General features: G+C 35.1%; 1 protein-coding gene across 2 annotated transcripts in view; it reads right to left on the bottom strand.

Annotated features, from left to right (window-relative positions):
* Positions 1-18,358, bottom strand: part of NCAM2 (neural cell adhesion molecule 2) — a 413,570-nt gene that overhangs the window by 168,157 nt on the left and 227,055 nt on the right. For both annotated transcript variants that reach the window (XM_070406989.1, XM_070406990.1), the window contains exons 2-4: positions 7,133-7,207; positions 2,287-2,493; positions 205-348 (exon numbers count right to left, since the gene is read on the bottom strand). In XM_070406989.1, coding sequence (XP_070263090.1) covers positions 205-348; positions 2,287-2,493; positions 7,133-7,207 — 426 coding nt within the window. The remainder of the gene's footprint in view (positions 1-204; positions 349-2,286; positions 2,494-7,132; positions 7,208-18,358) is intronic.

The following is an 18,358-nucleotide window of genomic DNA, read 5'->3' as shown; positions in this document are numbered from 1 at the left end:
AGGGGGCCTGTAGGAGGCAGCCAATCAATGATTCTCTCTCATCATTGATGTTTCTATCTCTCTCTCCCTCTCCCTTCCTCTCTGAAATCAATAAAAACATATTTAAAAAATCCCAACTTCTATATTTAGTCAGGTAGATTCAGTTTTTGAAAAAGTGGCAATATTATTAGAACATATAACGTAGGGAGTTACCAAAATACTAACTGTCGGAAATAGCGGTGACTTCCTCATTATGGTACAACCAGCTGACGGCAGGTGCAGGCGAGCTGCTAACTCGGCAAACCACTTCTGCATCTTCTCCCTGTTTGAATTCTTGAGGTGATACCACTTCTCTGAAAATGAGCTTTTCTGTATAAAGAAAGCAAAACAAACCATAAAAGTATTATCACTTATTTCTCTCAATAACCTGTTCCAGAATCTGTGTTGATTGATGTGATAATGAAATAATTAATCAAAACAGGATCCTGGAAAACTTTAAATCAGATCATATGACTCCTCTGCCTGGTAACTTCTTCCCACATCTCTGAGAAGAAATTCTGAAGTCCTTACAATCCTACTCCAGGTCTTGTGTGAACTGAAGTCTGTCCCACAACTCTGATCCCAATTTCTCTCTCTTCCTGTGCTCCGTGCTCCAGGTAAATTGTCATCTTTTCAATTCCTTCAACAGTCCTCATTTGCACGTCTTAAATTTCTTCCCATTTCTGCCTGCCTGACCTCCAAAGATTTTTTTTTAAAAACCATCTTCCTTCCCACTCTCAATGTCCTATAGCATGGATAGTAGCATCTATGCATTTTTTCAAAGCTTACTTACTAAAATATCAGCACCTAGTGGTTGGTGACATCTCCTGTTTTAATCATTATTGAGTCTCTAGAACTCAGAATATTGTCTGCCATGTCGAAGACATCCAATAAATGTGGCCAACTAGTGAATGAACAGGCTATGTATGCTTGATGAGAAATGTTCACAAAAGTAATTCAGTGTTCTTGCTAAGGAAAAAATAATAGATTTCTTTATTTTCACAAATAAAATATTGGGGATCTTCCTTTCCAACATATAAAGTAAGAAAACTATTTCTTATTTGTATGCATATATGCATAACCTGCTGACACAGAAAATGGAGTAGTAAGGACCTTGCGGGGGTGGGAGTGGGCTGAAAGAGGTTAATGGGGGGAAAAGGAGGACTTGTGTAATACTTTCAACAATAAATATTTTAAAAAAAGAAAAAAATATTTCCAAATATGAGCTTAGAAACTAATGGGGTTGGGGGGAGAGGCCAAATCAAGAAAACAAGGGCGACAATGTGCCAACAATCCCCCTGCTCATCAAAGAGGAAGCCATGCTGGGGATATACTTTGGCTTTTTTAAAAAAAATCCTTTTCCTGGAATAATAAAAAACAAAGTTCTAAGAAGCGATACCTTATAAGCTAGTATTCAAAAATCTTTATAATTTTTTCACTGGTAGAAATGCTAACTACCACATATTAATTGTAAGGCATTGTTCTATGTTCTTTATGTAATATTAATATAGCCCTCAAAAAAATCTATGTATAAGGTAGGTACTATATTATACCCATTTTATAGGTGAAGAAACTAAAGACAGATGGGTTAGGTGATTGCTTAAGACCACTAAATGAAGTGATGCAGCCTGGTTTCAAACCCAGATAGTCAACAGTGTTCTTAATGAGGGTAGTGATTCCTAAGAGTGAGAAGGGGAAAAGAAGTGATGAATTTCAAATCATAAAATGAAGTGTATGCATGGAGATGCTTGTTAACAAAAGGCCTGGTGGTGCAGAAGCCGGTGAGATATCCGTCTCCACTAGTTGAGCTTTCAGCTTTTCCTCTGTCTATTCCTGTTCACTGACTCTTCCCCAGTTCTCATTCCAGACTGGTCACTGCTTTCACATCGGCAATTTCACAGGTTCTAATTATAACCTTTTATTTTAGAGTGAAAAAGTACTCCATATATTTCATACCACTAAATGAACTACTGTTTTTCATTTACCCAGCAGATTCTTAATGCCCTGAGAAAATGTAAACATTTTCATTTATATTATTTAACTGACATAATTGTCTCCATCTATATGTTGATGATTAACTAATTCCTTTTATTTATTCTATTTTAGAGATGCAGTATGGTAAAATAGAATAAGCTGCCATCTGTAAAGGTCTAAAGAACACTGCCTACTCCAATAGTTCTTAATGCCTATTAGTTTTTATTAAACACACGTTCTTTTGTGTTTAATTTTTAACCACAACTTTAATCAACTAATAAATACATGACTTACGGTAAATTTCCAAAACAACTGTAGCTTCTTGTGTCTGGCCTTTGGCATCTGTTGCTTGACAACGATATATCCCTGCATCTTCTATATTTGCATTGTAGATGGTTAATCGTGACCTGACACCCTCCTTTTGGACCATCACCCTCTGTGTTGAAATTATCTTCTCTCCTTGAGGATTATACCAGTCTATACTCTCAGGCTCACCAATTGCTGCAAAGAATCATGGAAAAGAAATATTTGAGAATATGATTCAAGTGTTTGTTTTTGCATTGGCATTTACTTATTATGTAACAGTTTTTAACAATTTTGAAAAAAAGTTAAATAGGGAAAGACTGGAAATCTGAAAATCTTACCAAATTGAGAGTAAACACAAATGTTAGAACACATGTTCTCTTATTTATCCAATGTTGAAGATTCAATCCCATTTGAGTAAGCAAAACCCAAAAGTTCCATAGGAAACATCAGGTATAACATGTAAGCTATGATAATTGAGTACTTACTATAGTAATCTATGGATTTTTTACTAAGGTACATTATAAAACTGCCTTGGCTATTCAGTCATAAATATATTATTGACAGATATATCTGAACAGAATCATGATTACTAACATGATTTCACCACTTTGGTTCTCTTTGCTAGGGTCAAGAGTTAGAATTTTTTTGCCTGATAAAGCAGAGCTCATAAAAATGTAAACCTCATAAAAAATAAACTTTGGTTTTAATACTAAATTTTGAATAAATATACCAAGTCTTTCTATTTGTACAGATATGACCAATGAGTATTTTTAATATGAGGCCCTAATCTCTTTTCTCAAAATCAGTACTTTCATAATTTTAAGCTAAAACTGTTAACTATTTAGTCACATGATAATTAGAATGCATTGAAATGCCACTTATCCTGCGAGGCAATTATAAGCAAAGCATTACAGGGTAAACATATATTTAAGTTTTCCAATTCAGAATCTAGGTTATTATCCTCTTTGTAAAAGCTGAAGATTCCTGTGTTTGCTTTTAGTCACAAAAATGATGTATTTCACCTAATTGCTTGAGAGATAATTTGTGGGAGCAGCATACACTAACTCAAAAGTATCCCGGAAAATGCATAAAGTTAGCTAACATCTGCAGGACCTCTTTGAAGAAAATTGTTCCTTCTTATTTTTCTCCCAACAAATCGCTTTAGAAACAAATTAGTATCCTTTCTACATCAAATTAGACATGCTAGAGCAAAAGCATGAAAGTTTACATTTTAAATGGATCTCAGTTATGTTATTTTCTGTTTTTCTGAACACATCAAAATACCATAGCAGTTATAGGATAACTCATTTAGGGCAGCTTTTTTTTTCAAGTTCCCACTCCATAGAGATGTCACCAAAGAATAGTGTAAATGAGCATAAGTTTGAACAATACGAAAATCTCATTTTATACAGCAAAATGTAGATAATATTATGTGAAATATTTTGTATATTTTTTATGATTAATAATATGGTATACAACTTTATTATTATGGAGATTTTACTCTGGATTTTCATAGATTGGTCATCATATTATTTTTTTCTGGCATCTCTACTAATTCATAAATTTCAATAAAACTTTTCATGTTACTTTCCTGATAAGAGTGACCCACTGGAGAAATTAAAAAATACAATTACACTTTTTATTTTCTTGAAAACATAGTATAAAAATCCTTTTACAACATATGACATACTCTTAGTTCTATGAGGATCTGACTCCATTCTAACTTCCATAAATTCAGGTATATTTATTTATTGTGTTTCAGGTGTCTGTGTTTTAGGGTACAATGAAACTATAGAGTCATGACACCATAGTCACCAATGTGTAGGGAAAAATACATGCAAGCTTTCTAATTTGCACTGGTTCCCCACATCTTTATTTTTAGATTCTTGTTTCACACGTATGTATATTTAACAAAAATAAGGACACTTCTGTGATAACAGTATAATTCTTGGTTATACATCTTTATATTAATAAAACGTTGTTATTTTACCTTATTATTTAGAGCAAAACTCAGTACCATTGAATTATGTTAATTCATACTTTTAAATTTTATCTTAATTTGACTTTATGTGGCAGATACAGAGGCAATTACATTATATAATTTACTAGTATATTATTATAATATGCAAATTGAATAAAAATACTATTTATTTTAATTTCTAAAAATTAATTTTAAGTTATTTAATTTTTCTGTGATTATTGGGTACAATTGTGCATTTGTATATATAAAATATGGATGACATTTAGAAACAATGGCCTATATGCTTAGGCCAATGATCAGCTGACATAATAAATGATGTTAAATCATTTCTCCCTTGCTTTTCATTTGTCAATATACAAAAATATATATAAACAAACCTATCAATTCTAAACTTTATGAAGGCAAATGTATAAAAACTCATGGCCTCTATTAGTTTTTCATAGATATGATTAATATAATTTAAAATATATAGTATATGTAGTTATAGTATACTAGAGGCCCGGTGCACAAAAATTTGTGCACTTGGGGGGGTCCCTCAGCCCGGCCTATGCCTTCTTGCAGTCTGGGACCCCTCAGAGGATGTCCACCTGCTGGCTTAAGCCCGATCCCTGGGGGATTGAGCCTAAGCTGGCAGTCAGACATCCCTCTGGCAGCCCGGCAGCCCTCGGGGGATGTCCACTTGCCAGTGGGGAGCAGGCCTAAGCTGCAGTCAGACATCCTTAGCGCTGCTGAGAAGGCGAGAGAGGCTCCCACCACCACTGCTGTACTGGCAGCCATCAGCCTGGCTTGTGGCTGAGCAGAGCTCCCCCATGTGGGAGTGACAGACCACCAAAGGCAGCTCCTGCATTGAGCGTCTGCCCCCTGGTGGTCAGTGTGTGTCATAGTGACCAGTCATTCCCAGTTGTTCTGCTGTTAGGGTCAGTTTGCATATTACCCTTTTATTATATAGGACAGAGGCTTGGTGCATGGGTGGGGGCCGGCTGGTTTGCCCTGAAGGGTGTCCTGGATGAGGGTGGGGGTCCCGCTGGAGTGCCTGACCAGCCTGGGTGAGGAGCTGAGGGCTGTATGCTGCTGGTCACACACCCTTCAGGGTGGGGGTCCCCACTGGGGTGCCTGGCCAGCCTGGGTGAGGGGCTGATGGCTGTTTACAGGCTGGTCAAGCCCTCCCCCCTCAGTGGGGACCCTCAACCCATGGAGGTTTGGCCAGCTTGGGTGAGAGGCTGATGGTGGTTTTCAGGCTGGCCACACTCGCTTTAGGGTGGGGGGTCCCCACTGGGGTGCCTGGCCAGTCTGGGTAAGGAGCTGAGGGCTGTTTTCAGGCTGGCCAAGCCCCCCGGCAACTGAAGCTCCCAGCCTCTCCTTTTTTTCTTTTTCTTTTTTTTTTATTCTGGGATTTATTTACCTTCTGTAATTGAAACTTTGTAGCCTTGAGAAGAGCTCAGAGCTGGCCAGGGTAGGTGGGAGGGAAGCCTCCTGCTCACTCCAGCTCGGTGGCTGCTGGCCGCCATCTTGGCTATGTTAATTTGCATATAGTCACTCTGATTGGCTGGTGGGCATGCCTTAAGGCATAGCGAAGGTCAATTTGCATGTTTGTCTTTTTTTAGTGTAGATTATATAGCTTATATACTATGGATATGATTGATACATATGTTATTATAACTGTATATATTTTTAATAATGTTTATAATAGTAAGCCATGCCATTCTCAAGATAACTTTATAATTCATTTTATATCAGGAAATCCTATTTAAATCCAGTTGTGAATTGCTTAAGTAGAAACAGAAATAGAAAAAATATGAAAATACTCTAGAAAGCCATTTAGGCACTAAGTGAATATTTTTTAAAACTAAAAACAAAGTTTTCTTTTTAAAAAAAACTAAGGATAAGGGTTTTATGAATAAAATGAATATGATGACACTAAATATAAGTAGAATGTATTAATTCATGAGTTCCACAGTGTGCTGAATTAAAATTTGATGTTCAAATATTTAAATCTCTTTTGGAAAATTCTGCATGTGTGCAATTAAACTGAATGAGGTCCATATAATTTCTCAGAAGCATTATGACATCTGATACTTTTGATTAGTCACAAAAATCTTGCAATTTTTTCCTGATTAAATAACTATTTTTTAAAATCACTTTTCGCCAGAACCGGTTTGGCTCGGTGGATAGAGCGTCGGCCTGAGGACTGAAAGGTCCCAGGTTCGATTCTGGTCAAGGGCATGTACCTGGGTTGTGGGCACATCCCCAGTAGGAGATGTGCAGGAGGCAGCTGATCGATGTTTCTCTCTCATCAATGTTTCTAACTCTCTATCTCTCTCCCTTCCTCTCTGTAAAAAATCAATAAAATATATTTAAAAAAAATAAAAAATAAAAAAAAAAAAATAAAATAAAATCACTTTTCATAAGGATAAATTTGATTTGCTTTGTCCTAAAACTTTCAGCAGGTGTAACTGTAGCGCAGTGTACCTTATTTAATTTATTCATTGTATATTTATAAAGATTTATATATTTATAAAGTTATAATATTGACATTCACCCTAACATTACTATCTACACAGGTATAATATTTTAATTGATTTAAATCAATATATATGCATTATATTTGATTATAAATTATTTTCCAAATAAATGATCTAGTTTGACGTCCAAAATTAATAAAGTTGACAGAAATAAAATTCATTCTGTTTGAAATGAAAAAAATAATAATTGATACTTTTCCAATTATTATAAAACCAATGATAAGACTTTATTTTTAGAGAATTGTTTTGCCACAACTTAAATTTTGCCACTATATTATGTTAAATAATTAAAGCATAAAACAAATTATCTGAAAATATTTGTAATACATACCTGTACATGTGAAGAATTTTGATTCACCCACACTAAGCTCTACTTTGCTAAGTGAAATTGTCACTTGAAGAAGAGCTGAAAAAAATATTTGAGTAACAATTAATTATGGTTTTAAACATGAATTCTAAGATTTTACTACTGATCTATAACCACATTATTTAAACAGAAATTATTTACCTCAATTTTTATTGCCCATAAAGAGAAATGAAAGTTTTGTAAAATATGATCTAACAACAAAATGTTACATTTTATTATGCACTTCTACAACCAGACCAAATAAAGAACTCATTCAAGCTAATATTTTGAAATTTGTTTGTCAATTAATGAGAAAATTCACATTCAGACAGCTGTTCCATATTTACATGCTAGGTTTATATGCGCTACCTGATTAGACAACAGCTAGAGAAATATTTTGCCCCAAATTTGAAACCTTGTTACAAAAAGTATACCCTACACTGCTATTACAACAATAAAAATATAAATTAACGAAATTTTGAGTACCTACTAAAATATTTCAGTGAAAGAAGACAGACATGGGGAAGAGAGAAAGCATTGCATAATGAAAGGTGAGTGAACATTTATTTTGACAAGATAAATAAGGACAATGGCAATAAATAGATGAGATGTTCAATAATTTTTTTCCAAATTTTGCCATAAAATAGATGAAGAATCTAGAAATTGTTTTACTCCAAATTGAGAGATGTATATCTATCTATCTATATAAAAGCCTAATAAGCAAAATGTCCCCTAGGGAGTTTGATGGACCAGGAGTTCAAACGCTCGCTATGACATGCACTGACCACCAGGGGGCGGAGAAAAACAAAGGGAGGCCCTGGCTGGCAGCCTACAGCCACTAGGGACCCTACCCATGCATGAATTTCATGCACTGGGTCTCTAGTTTCTAATAAAATGATGGACAAGTGAGTGTGACTACTCGCTAAAACCCTGTTTGACCATCTCTTGTTTTCAGAAATGCATTGTAAAGTAATGGAGCTGTTGATAAAAAACAACAAAAACAAAACAAAAAAAAAAAAACAAAAACAAAGAAAAATTCTAAAAAATAGAATAGCAGTTAAGAATTTATATATCAAAGCAATCAAAGATGCATATATTGCACAGATATTCAATCAAAGCTTATCTAGAAAAGGGGGTGCTACAGATTCCCAGGTAACACTGGACCAGAATAAAGTTAATCCATATTATAAGAAGGATAAGAATAAATCAGCCCACTGGCAAAAGGTTGATGACAAGGGAGGTTGTCTTTAGCAAATTCCAGAAGTTAAGAAATTTGAGATTTCCCTTATGAGAACCTAAAGAGATGGACTGTGTTTTTGGAACCCACAATTCTGGCCTGTGTAGAGGAAAAATGTTTCTCCTTAAATAGATTAGCCACTTTTTCAACATATCCCACGTTTGGGATTTAGCTATAAACAGGTGATCTTTGGGAAATCCCAATGTAAGAAATTAAACTAAAAAGCAGCGTCACGTGTAAGGTTCATAGGTAAGTGACAGAAGCAAACATCATTCTCCTTCAGAAGATCTACATCATCAGCCCAGACTGCCCAAGATTTTTAGAAGTAAAGCTCTTTTTAACTTAAACACACATCCTGACATTATCAAGTAGACAGTACACTAAGGTACTATGAAGTGAGTCAGCTGAAACAACCAATAGGAGAAGTAAGGAACATGAAACTTCAAAAAATGAAATTAGATTAATTAGGTAACATAATTATATTTAAACAATGTTAATTCCAATGAGAATTCACAGAAGAGAACTTTTCCTTGGTAGAAGTCACTCATTCCCTAGGTACGCTTAATTTATGGGTATTGGGGTCAACAGAGGCAAATTACCGAAGTTAAGAAATTTGAGAATTCCCTTTTAAGAAGCTTGAACCTAAAGGGGGGTGATGGTTTTGGAACACACAATTCTGGGCACATGGTCAGGGGTTTTATAATTTGGGGAAGTTTTGGACATACCTACCAATAGAAGGGAAGGAAGAAGAAAAAAAGGTAACATAGTTGAAAGAAGAAGAAAATTGTGATTGTTTTCCTCTTTCTCATTTTCCCCTCCCTTTACTTTCTTCTTTAAGGCATCATTAATGGCAACAATTATCTTTTCTCCTTGGATCTTCAGTTTGAACTTTCCAAAAAAGCTAATACTCCAATCTTCAACCCTCAACTAGTATTCAATTAGATAGAATATTTTAATTTCGAACTTTCTGTGTGCAAACTGAACCCATTACCCTTCCATAAAAAACAAACAAACAAACTGTTCACATTCCATTTTTTGTCACCATTAATGAATTTTCAAACCTTGAAGATATAACCTCTGAAATAACATGGGTATGCATTTTTGTTTATTTCCAACACTCTTCCCCTAATACATGTACACTTTAATTAATGTGAGATATATATAATCTGTGATAGTAACATATCAAGTTCTAGATTTTTTTTTCTCTTCATCTCTCTTCTCATGGAAGTAGTATTTATCAGGCTACTGCATGAATACCTTTCTTAAACTGTTTAATTTCACTTGCCTACACAAAAGTATTCAAAGAGGATTTCTTTGGGCCAATTAAATAATTATTGTACACATTTTAATGGAAAAAAACTTCACCTTTCCAAGTTTATTTACAATTGTCCCTTCCCAGTGTGTCTGCAGTACATACAAAGATGAATTATCCCCACCCCTTCTCCACTGACTCCCACTTTCCCATCACTGTGCATTTGCTCCAACTATTTCCTCTGCCTTCATCACCCTTTTTCACATCACCATGTGGCTGGCTATTTTCTAGATTCAAAACAAAACTAAAATATCAATAACTTTGCAAAACATTCTTTAAGAGCTCCATCAATGGCATCAACAAATAAATATCTTTACTCAAGAGGTATTTTCAACCCTAGCTGGTTTGGCTCAGTGGATAAGAGCTTCAGCCTGCAGACTGAGGGGTCCTGAGCTCAATTCCCAGTCAGGGCACATGCCTGGTTGTGCGCTTAATCCCTGGTGGGGGGCTTGTAGGAGGCGGCTGATCAACAATTCTCTCTCATCACTGATGTGTGTATATATATATCCCTTCCTCTCTGAAATCAATAAAATGTTTTTTTAAAAATTAAGAGCCATTTTCACTAAACAAATGAAACATGTTGTTGATAATTATACTCAGTTCTCTACCTTATTTAAATGTAAACTCCCTGAGGTAAAGGCTCATCAACCTCCCTTCTGTTTCTCCTAAACTGATAACATATGAATACATGAGAATAATGGGCTGACACCCAGAGCTTATTGCACACAAGGTAGAGAACATTGATGGTATTAACAATATAAAATTTCGTATTTACTTCACTGCCTTAAATTGAATGTAAGGGTATCAGAGAGTTTGAGAAATATCTACCAATTATTGTGTATATAATTCCCATATTTGACTTTGGAGTATATTTGTATTGTTTTTCTAAGGAAGAGTTTACAGGAAAGATGTAACTTAAAAGATATAGGCACTGTTTTGCCAATGGGTGTAATAAATAACAAATTAATTGTAACAAAATAAAATTGAGCTTAAAGTTAATTAGGTCTTTTATATTAAAATATTTGGTTATTTTATCATTCAGTACATTCTATCAATTCACACATAAATCAGGACCATATTTTTCATGGAAATTTTGATAATATTGCTCTATTTTAGGTATTGAAATTATTTAAAGAAAACACATACTTCTCTAGTTTAATACATTTGCCAAAGGCTAGAATTGCTCTACTTGATCTCCCCAGACACATTACATGTGAATATTAGGAAAAACCTGGATAATTAAATTTAAAGCCACACCTCAAACATTGCTTTAGTTACTTAAAATCCAGAATTTCTTGCGATCATTTTTGACCCATGGCTGCCTCCAACAGATTCATCTTGGACTCAATTGTCAAAAGAAAAGAAAATATTTCCCTAAGGCCAAAAACTGTGTTCAGACAAAACAGGACAGCAATAATTTATTTGATATCTGTTCAGTTAATCTTCCTGTCATTTCTGATGTTTCAATATAGACACAAAGAAATGAAAGTGGATATTGATATTGGGACTTTATTTCATTTAGGAAAAAATGATATTAAGCATTTTTTTTTCAAAATTCTATTTAGGATTGGGGTTTGAAGTTATAATATCTGTGGCATTCACTAATGCTGAAAAATCTGCTTTTGAAGTTTTACTCTCCTTGTGTCTTTGGAATAGATATAATGACTTTGAAGAAAACTATGAAGGGTATAATGTTATATGGATTAATTTCATATAAAGGGCATTATTGATTAAATGATGGCATGCCTTATAAATTAATCAATACATTATGTTTTTGTATTCGAGTTGGGGTTAGATAGTCAGAATGCAGAAGCTTCACAAAAGATTATTATTCAAGGTAAGAAAATGTTTTAAATATACACACTGAAAAATGGAGCCATGATAAATATATGTCCTCTGTGAACTATTTTCAAAGAAATGCATGCAATATCAATCTTAAAAGTAGAATTCAGTAAAGTAAATTTTTATTAGAATTTTTTGATTGTATGCACTTTGCAAATCACTCTTTAAATGTTATGGTATACAATAATGATAAGCCATAGTTCCTGACATTAAGGAATTTACAGTTTATGTGAAAAGACAATAACAATACCAAAAATATATATATGATAAATTGAGATGATATGTACCAATTATGGCAATCATGAGGTTTATGATCAAGAAGGCTATATAGAGGGCAATAAAACTTTTTTTATAAAAAAGGTGGGATAGTGTAATAAAAAAAAAAAACAGAAAAAGGGGGATCCTCCCAGGTCAAGTGGAACAAAGAAATGATCAATAAAGTCAGGGAATAACATGCAGATCAATATAGATGAGGTGGGCCTCATGTATAATATCTTATGTAATATAGTATCATCGGATAGTTTTAAATAGATGTTGGAGGATCTCAAAAGCCATGGTAAATTAAGCTTTGGTCCATTAATTATTTAAAAATAGAAATAAAGATGACAAAATCGACATTTAGTAAAGATAAGTCAGAATATAGTATGGCTGACAAATTGAAGGGGCCAAACACTAGGATACACAATAATGAGCACCTAGAATGGCTGATGGCAGAGCACATGGAAAGGTAGGAATCCTATATAATAAAGAGGTAATATGCAAATTGACCATCACACCCTCGCACAAGATGGCCACCCTATGTGGTCAAAGATGGCCACCTCCATGTGGTCACAAGATGGCCAGCACATGATGGCCGGCAGGGGAGGGAAGTTGGGGGCAATCGGGCCAGCAGGGGTGCTGTTAGGCATCAATCAGGCTGACAGGGGAGTGGTTAGGGGCAATCAGGCAGGCAGGAAGGTGAGCGGTTGGGAGCCAGCAGTCCTGGATTGTGAGAGGGATATCCGACTGCTGGTTTAGGCCTGATTCTGGCAGGCAGACATCCCCTGAGGGGTCCCAGATTGAAGAGGGTGCAAGCTGGGCTGAGGGACACTCCCCTGCCCCAGTGCATGAATTTCTTGCACCGGGCCTCTAGTATATGTAATAGAAACAAAGTAGGAGTCAGCTTTGTGATCAATTAGAACTTTAGTGAAAAAGTAATAAGGAAAAAAAGTTAAGATTTTCTACTTCAGTGAAACAAGGGTCACAAACATAAAAAGGAATTTCAGGAGAAGAGCTCATTAGATAGGGAAAAGATGAAGCTGTAATGTATTTCATAAGTGAAAATTATTTCCAAAATAGAACACAGGCAACATTTTAACAAAGATAACAGCTATCATAACAAAGCTTAAATTACTATTTATAGTTTAAGTAAACGAGCAGACCAAATAGCAGCTATGCAAAAGGGGCATTCTTAATTTACAAGAATGTAAATGTAATGAAGCCACTGGCATTTTTAAGTTCCATCTGGAGACCAGGAGCCCTTTGCAGCTTGATACAACATTTAACAGTGGCATTTAAAAGGGCCAGTTTATCACTCGCAGCGATTTAAAAACTGACAACTTAATCAGTCTACCATGCGTCTGACACAAAGCAGAATTGTATCCGCTTAAAATTCCAATAGCCACGCAGAGACAACTTAAGGTATTGATTCATCTTGGTACAGTGACTTGTAAGATTTTTAAGGTAATCATTCCCCCCCCCCCTTTGGCCTCCACATCAAGGGACTTAGAGGACTACTGTACTTCCCTAGTAATTATAGAAACTCTTAAGGAGTCTTACTGATAGAAGGTCCTTATAAATTATTGACTATTGATTATACCAAATGAATGAGAAAATACTTTCTTTTTCATTGAAAATATATTTTAAAATTGTAACTTCATTGAAGGAATTATGTAAATAATTAAGATATTATTCATTTTATTATTAAACTTTTATGTCAATGTATCACAACAACCTATGTTAGCTCATAGGTTTTGGAAGTCACTACAATATTTAAGAAAATTCAGAACTTTGGAGCATTTAGGGTTGAGATACTCTATCATTTAAAATCAGAAAATCTGGTGGCTGTGACCATTTTATCAAAATTACTTCTTAACAGCTTGTTTCACCTAAGCTTGCCAAGAAGACCAAGTTGAACTTTTTAGTGTAATGCCTCTCAACCTCTGTTTTTATATTTGCACTAAGCTTTTCAATCTTCTCATTTCAAGTTAAGAAAATAAAAGCCTCATTTGCTTTTCAGATGCTTCTCTTTCTATTGGCCCCTTCTTGACAAGCTATAGACACTGGCTTATCACATTCATTCCAAAAATGAAATGATAATACATGAAACAAAAAATAAAACAAAATAACAAAAAAAAGAAGATGAAAAATCATTCTTTCCCTTTTCATCTCTCAAATTACCATGGTAGTTCCTTACTTGTCTTAAATTATTTTCTAAGAGAAAGGAAGAGGAAAGAAAGAACTTTCCAGTTCCCTAGCTATTATTTATTCTATTACAATTTACTTCTGTCCTCTTCATTCAACTTATATGTTGCTTTCCCAAAGGTCGACCACAACCTTCTAATTTTCAAACCCAGCAATAATTTTCAGCTTTCTTTATTTATAAATGTAATCAAGGACGAGGCACTGCTGACTACTTTGTTCTTTAACTGCCCCATTCCTTGACCTCTACATAAGCATTCTCTGCTCTCTTTTTCTGATTACTCTCATTTTAGTATTTTTGGTTTCATCTCTTCTTCGACATATGCCTTAAATATCTGTGTTTCTTAGTAAGCTCTTTCTTTTCTTATCTTGGAATTCTATATACCTTCTTCTGCTGTACAAACATATATGGCATTTATTATTTGCTGGGCACTGTTTTAAGCAGTGTGCCTAAAATAACTCTTTTAATGCTTACACAAGCCTATTAAGTAGACTCTACTATTATTCCTATTTTACAGATGAGGAAGTCGAGGAAAATGATAGTGTCACGTCATGGTAAAGGCCACTCGTCCAACATGTGGTGAAGCCAGATTGGAACCCAGCCATCTGTGGTCAGTGTCTATGACCTAATGCCTTTTATGTATATACAAAAAATGTACAGTGTGATCTGACCCATTGCAAACACTCAAAACTCAGCTTCCATCTGACTACCATCCCCTCTTCTATATATTAATTATAGATCAAATGTGTGTAGATGTGTGTGTATCGTCTTCACTCTCATCATTTTTGAGGACTAGGAAACGTATTTGCTAATATCTATTATATCTCACCAAAAACTTTCATATTTCTTAAAGTCAACATAGCAAAGCTAAGGAACATGCTCTTTCTATCTTACCCCATTCTTTATTCTCTGTCTTAAGTTATACTAGTATTATTAAATCTCATCATAAAAATAGAAATATCTATGTTTCTCTAACCTCTCCTCTCTCAAATATAAAACTCAAGATCCAATGCACTTTCCCTTTAATGTCTCTCAAACCTGCTTCTGTTGTATATGTTCACTGGCTCTGTTTCATTCTCACCACTGCTAGCCTGGTGTAGTGAGAGGTCTGCAAACCTGTACAAGGTTAGTTCTTGGGTTTAGGGTTCATCAGAAACATCTGAGGAAGAGTGTGTGTGTGTGTGTGTGTGTGTGTGTGTGTGTGCATTTCTGTTGTATGTGTATATTTTGTTTTGGCCCCATTTGTGGAAATTTTGATTTAATATATCTGATGTAAGGCCTAGCATTTTCTATTTCATGTAGCTTCCAGGTGCTAACTAACCATTGCTGCTTACAAAGTGGTCCTCAGTTCAATACCATTGACCTGAATTAGGAGCTTCTTGTTCATATAGAATCTCAGGTCCCATTTCATACTGATTGAATCACAATCTATAATTTAACAAGATCCCCAGCTTACCCATGTTCATTTTAGATGTGATCAGCATGGGGTGGACTGTGACAATCCAAAGTAATTACTATTCTGTAATATGAATGCACTTCCCATTGTGTATAGATAAAATCCAAACTCCTTCACACTTTGCATGGAAAGTCCTTCACAATCTGGCTATGACCTGCATTTACTTAACTTGTTTCCCTGGCACTTTCCAGGTATGTAAGCAAAACCAAGTCAAAATAACACACACAATAGTTAATCACAAAACTGCAAATAGGCCCCACTTTCATAGTTTTCTAATTATTTTTGCATTGTTTTCCTTATTCAATGTTGCTTTTCTCTTTTTCTCATTTAAGGACATGCCTATAACATTCTGTTATGCACTTACTTGAGTCCTGCAGGCAGTAAATAGTATCTTTCAATATCTTCTAAAATCTTGTAGTTCTTTCTCATAAACACTCAATACATTGTATTAAAGTGTGTTAAGAATTTCATTATTTTAATAAGCAAAAAATTAATTTGCACATTTTCTTAAAAACATATTCTCTTATTCAAGTTCATTTAGTACTATTTTATTTAAAATTAATCTAAAACCAAGGAAGGTTGTTTTGAATTTTTGTACTACTTGTCAGTAGCAATTCACATATGCTCAATTTTGTCCACATGCTTGTTTCTCCACTAAACTATATACTGTTTGAAAAAATAAGCAAACCTTCTTTATCTTACTCTGTCCACCTAGCACAGGGTCTGGAGAAGAGTCCCTGCTGAAATATCAGCGCATAAACAGAGTGATACTATTGTAAACTAAAATAAAACTGAATGAAAAATTTCTTATTTATATCGCTCCATGATTATTCTGGTGGTTGAATCCAAGAAAAAGCATTTTAAATCTATTTTTATTCTCTGTAGGCTATTCTATTTTTAGAGAACATACATCTTGCTAAACATACAAAAATTTGCATGTAGAATTAGTGACGAATTAAGTGACTTTGAGTAAAACACAACTGTTACCATATGATTGTTCAGTAATTGTGTGTGTGCTCCAATTCAAACATGCATTTCACATGGGAACATAATATGTACAAAAATGCCATCCAAATGAGCAGTACTCAAAAAATAAGTCATGTTCAAACTAGGCAATGTGAATGAAAACAAGAGCAAATCAAGTTTAAAAAGAAAGAAAAAACTAAATGTGATTGAGAGAGCCCCCGTTAGAAAATGTCAGGGAACGATGAGAGTGGGAAGACCACAATGGTGAGGCAACGTATTTATAATTGTCACACTCTCACCTGTTATTGAACCACAGTACTAAGCAAAATTAATCACACATGCATAGAGAATCTCCCCTATGTCAAACATTTAAAAACCTACCAAGAAAATAAAGTGAATCATACATCACACTGAAGAGGAAATATTTGTGACATGAAGTTTATACTGATTGAAACATATTTTTGTTTTGAAAAAAAGACAGGTGACATTTTTTCTAAAATATATTATTTGAAGTGAATAACATGCAGTAAGCTTAAGAAGGGGATATAAAAGTTGCAACCCCAAACTGCCGGAAGCTGGTCCATCCTTGCTGCTTGACACAGTCGCTGCAGGGAAGAAACATCTGCACAGCATATGTTTCAAGGGACCTGGCGTATATGGCATACTGTTCTTAATATGTTTGCTCCCCTTCTTAGCGCTATGTGTTTTAACCAAGGTAACCTCTCTGAGAAAGGTTGTTTCCCCAGGTGGGGATTTTTCCTTGGAGTTCGGGATTAAGAGGACTAAGGAAGGGAATAAATCAGTAAAACCCCTAAACTAAGTGCCAGGCGGGTAGTTAATCACTTTAACTATGAACAATCACACTTAAACTACATAATCTTTACTTAGGATAATCTCTTTCAGTTACTTCCTTGTAGTAGAGTAGTGACCTTGGAATGGAGATAACAAACGCCCTAACCTTTGGAATAGAATGAATAGGATTAAAATCAAATGGTATAAATACAGATGTAACAGGAGAAGAAAGAGAGAACCTGGCGAGACAACCTGGCTAGAACCTGGCTGGAGAACCTGGCTAGAATCTGGCTGGAGAACCTGGCTATGCTGGTCAACTGAACACTGTCTCTGTGTCATTCCTTCTTCGCTGACTCCGTCCACACCTTTGGGAACCCCTGGACCGGCTGGGGCTGGACCCCAACACCAAACATAATTTAAATACATTTTATTGCATACATACTCATCAAAATAGCTTATTAATCAAAGTAAAATAATTGCATATTAGACTTTAACATTTATAATACAGGAAACAATGGGACCATTTTTCTTATACATTTGTTTTAAAGTCAGTCATTTTATATATATCATTAATGTAAATAAAAGTTAAACCCTGGCCTGTTTTGCTCAGTGGATAGAGCATTGGCCTGGGGACTGAAGGGTCCCAGGTTGGATTCCAGTCAAGGGCACATACCTCCTACCTCGGTGGCAGGGCACCTGTGAGAGGCAACCAATCGATGTGTCTCTCTCACATTGATGTTTCTCTCTCTCTAAGAATCAGTGGAAAAATATACTCAAGTGAGGATTAACAACAACAACAACAAAAGTTGAAAATATCCTTCTAGGCCAGTTGGACTGGGGAATGTCGTCTGAATAATGAGTGAAGCTATCCGTGCTTATGCTGCAGTTAGGCCTCGAGTCTATTAACAGACCAGGAACAGCTCACTCATCACTTACGTTAAGTATGACATTTAATTAAAACTACAATCTCATGAAGGAACAGCTAAGTCCAAGTTCTACATCCAGTTCAAGTTTATTTCAACAGGCACCACTTAGACATGTAAGTTATTAGCTGCCTTGATGAAACCAGCATAGAGCATCCTGTAAAACTTGAATCACTGTAAATAATATGCAGCAATAAATTAATTTGGGGAAAGTGTCTGCAA

This window comes from Myotis yumanensis, unplaced genomic scaffold (genome assembly GCF_028538775.1).
Source record: "Myotis yumanensis isolate MYYU_CA2020_CCGP unplaced genomic scaffold, mMyoYum1.0.hap1 SCAF_2, whole genome shotgun sequence".
In the NCBI taxonomy this organism is placed as follows: Eukaryota; Metazoa; Chordata; class Mammalia; order Chiroptera; family Vespertilionidae; genus Myotis; species Myotis yumanensis.
Note: the sequence above shows the minus strand (reverse complement) of the source record. Positions and strands in the feature narration are given on the sequence as shown.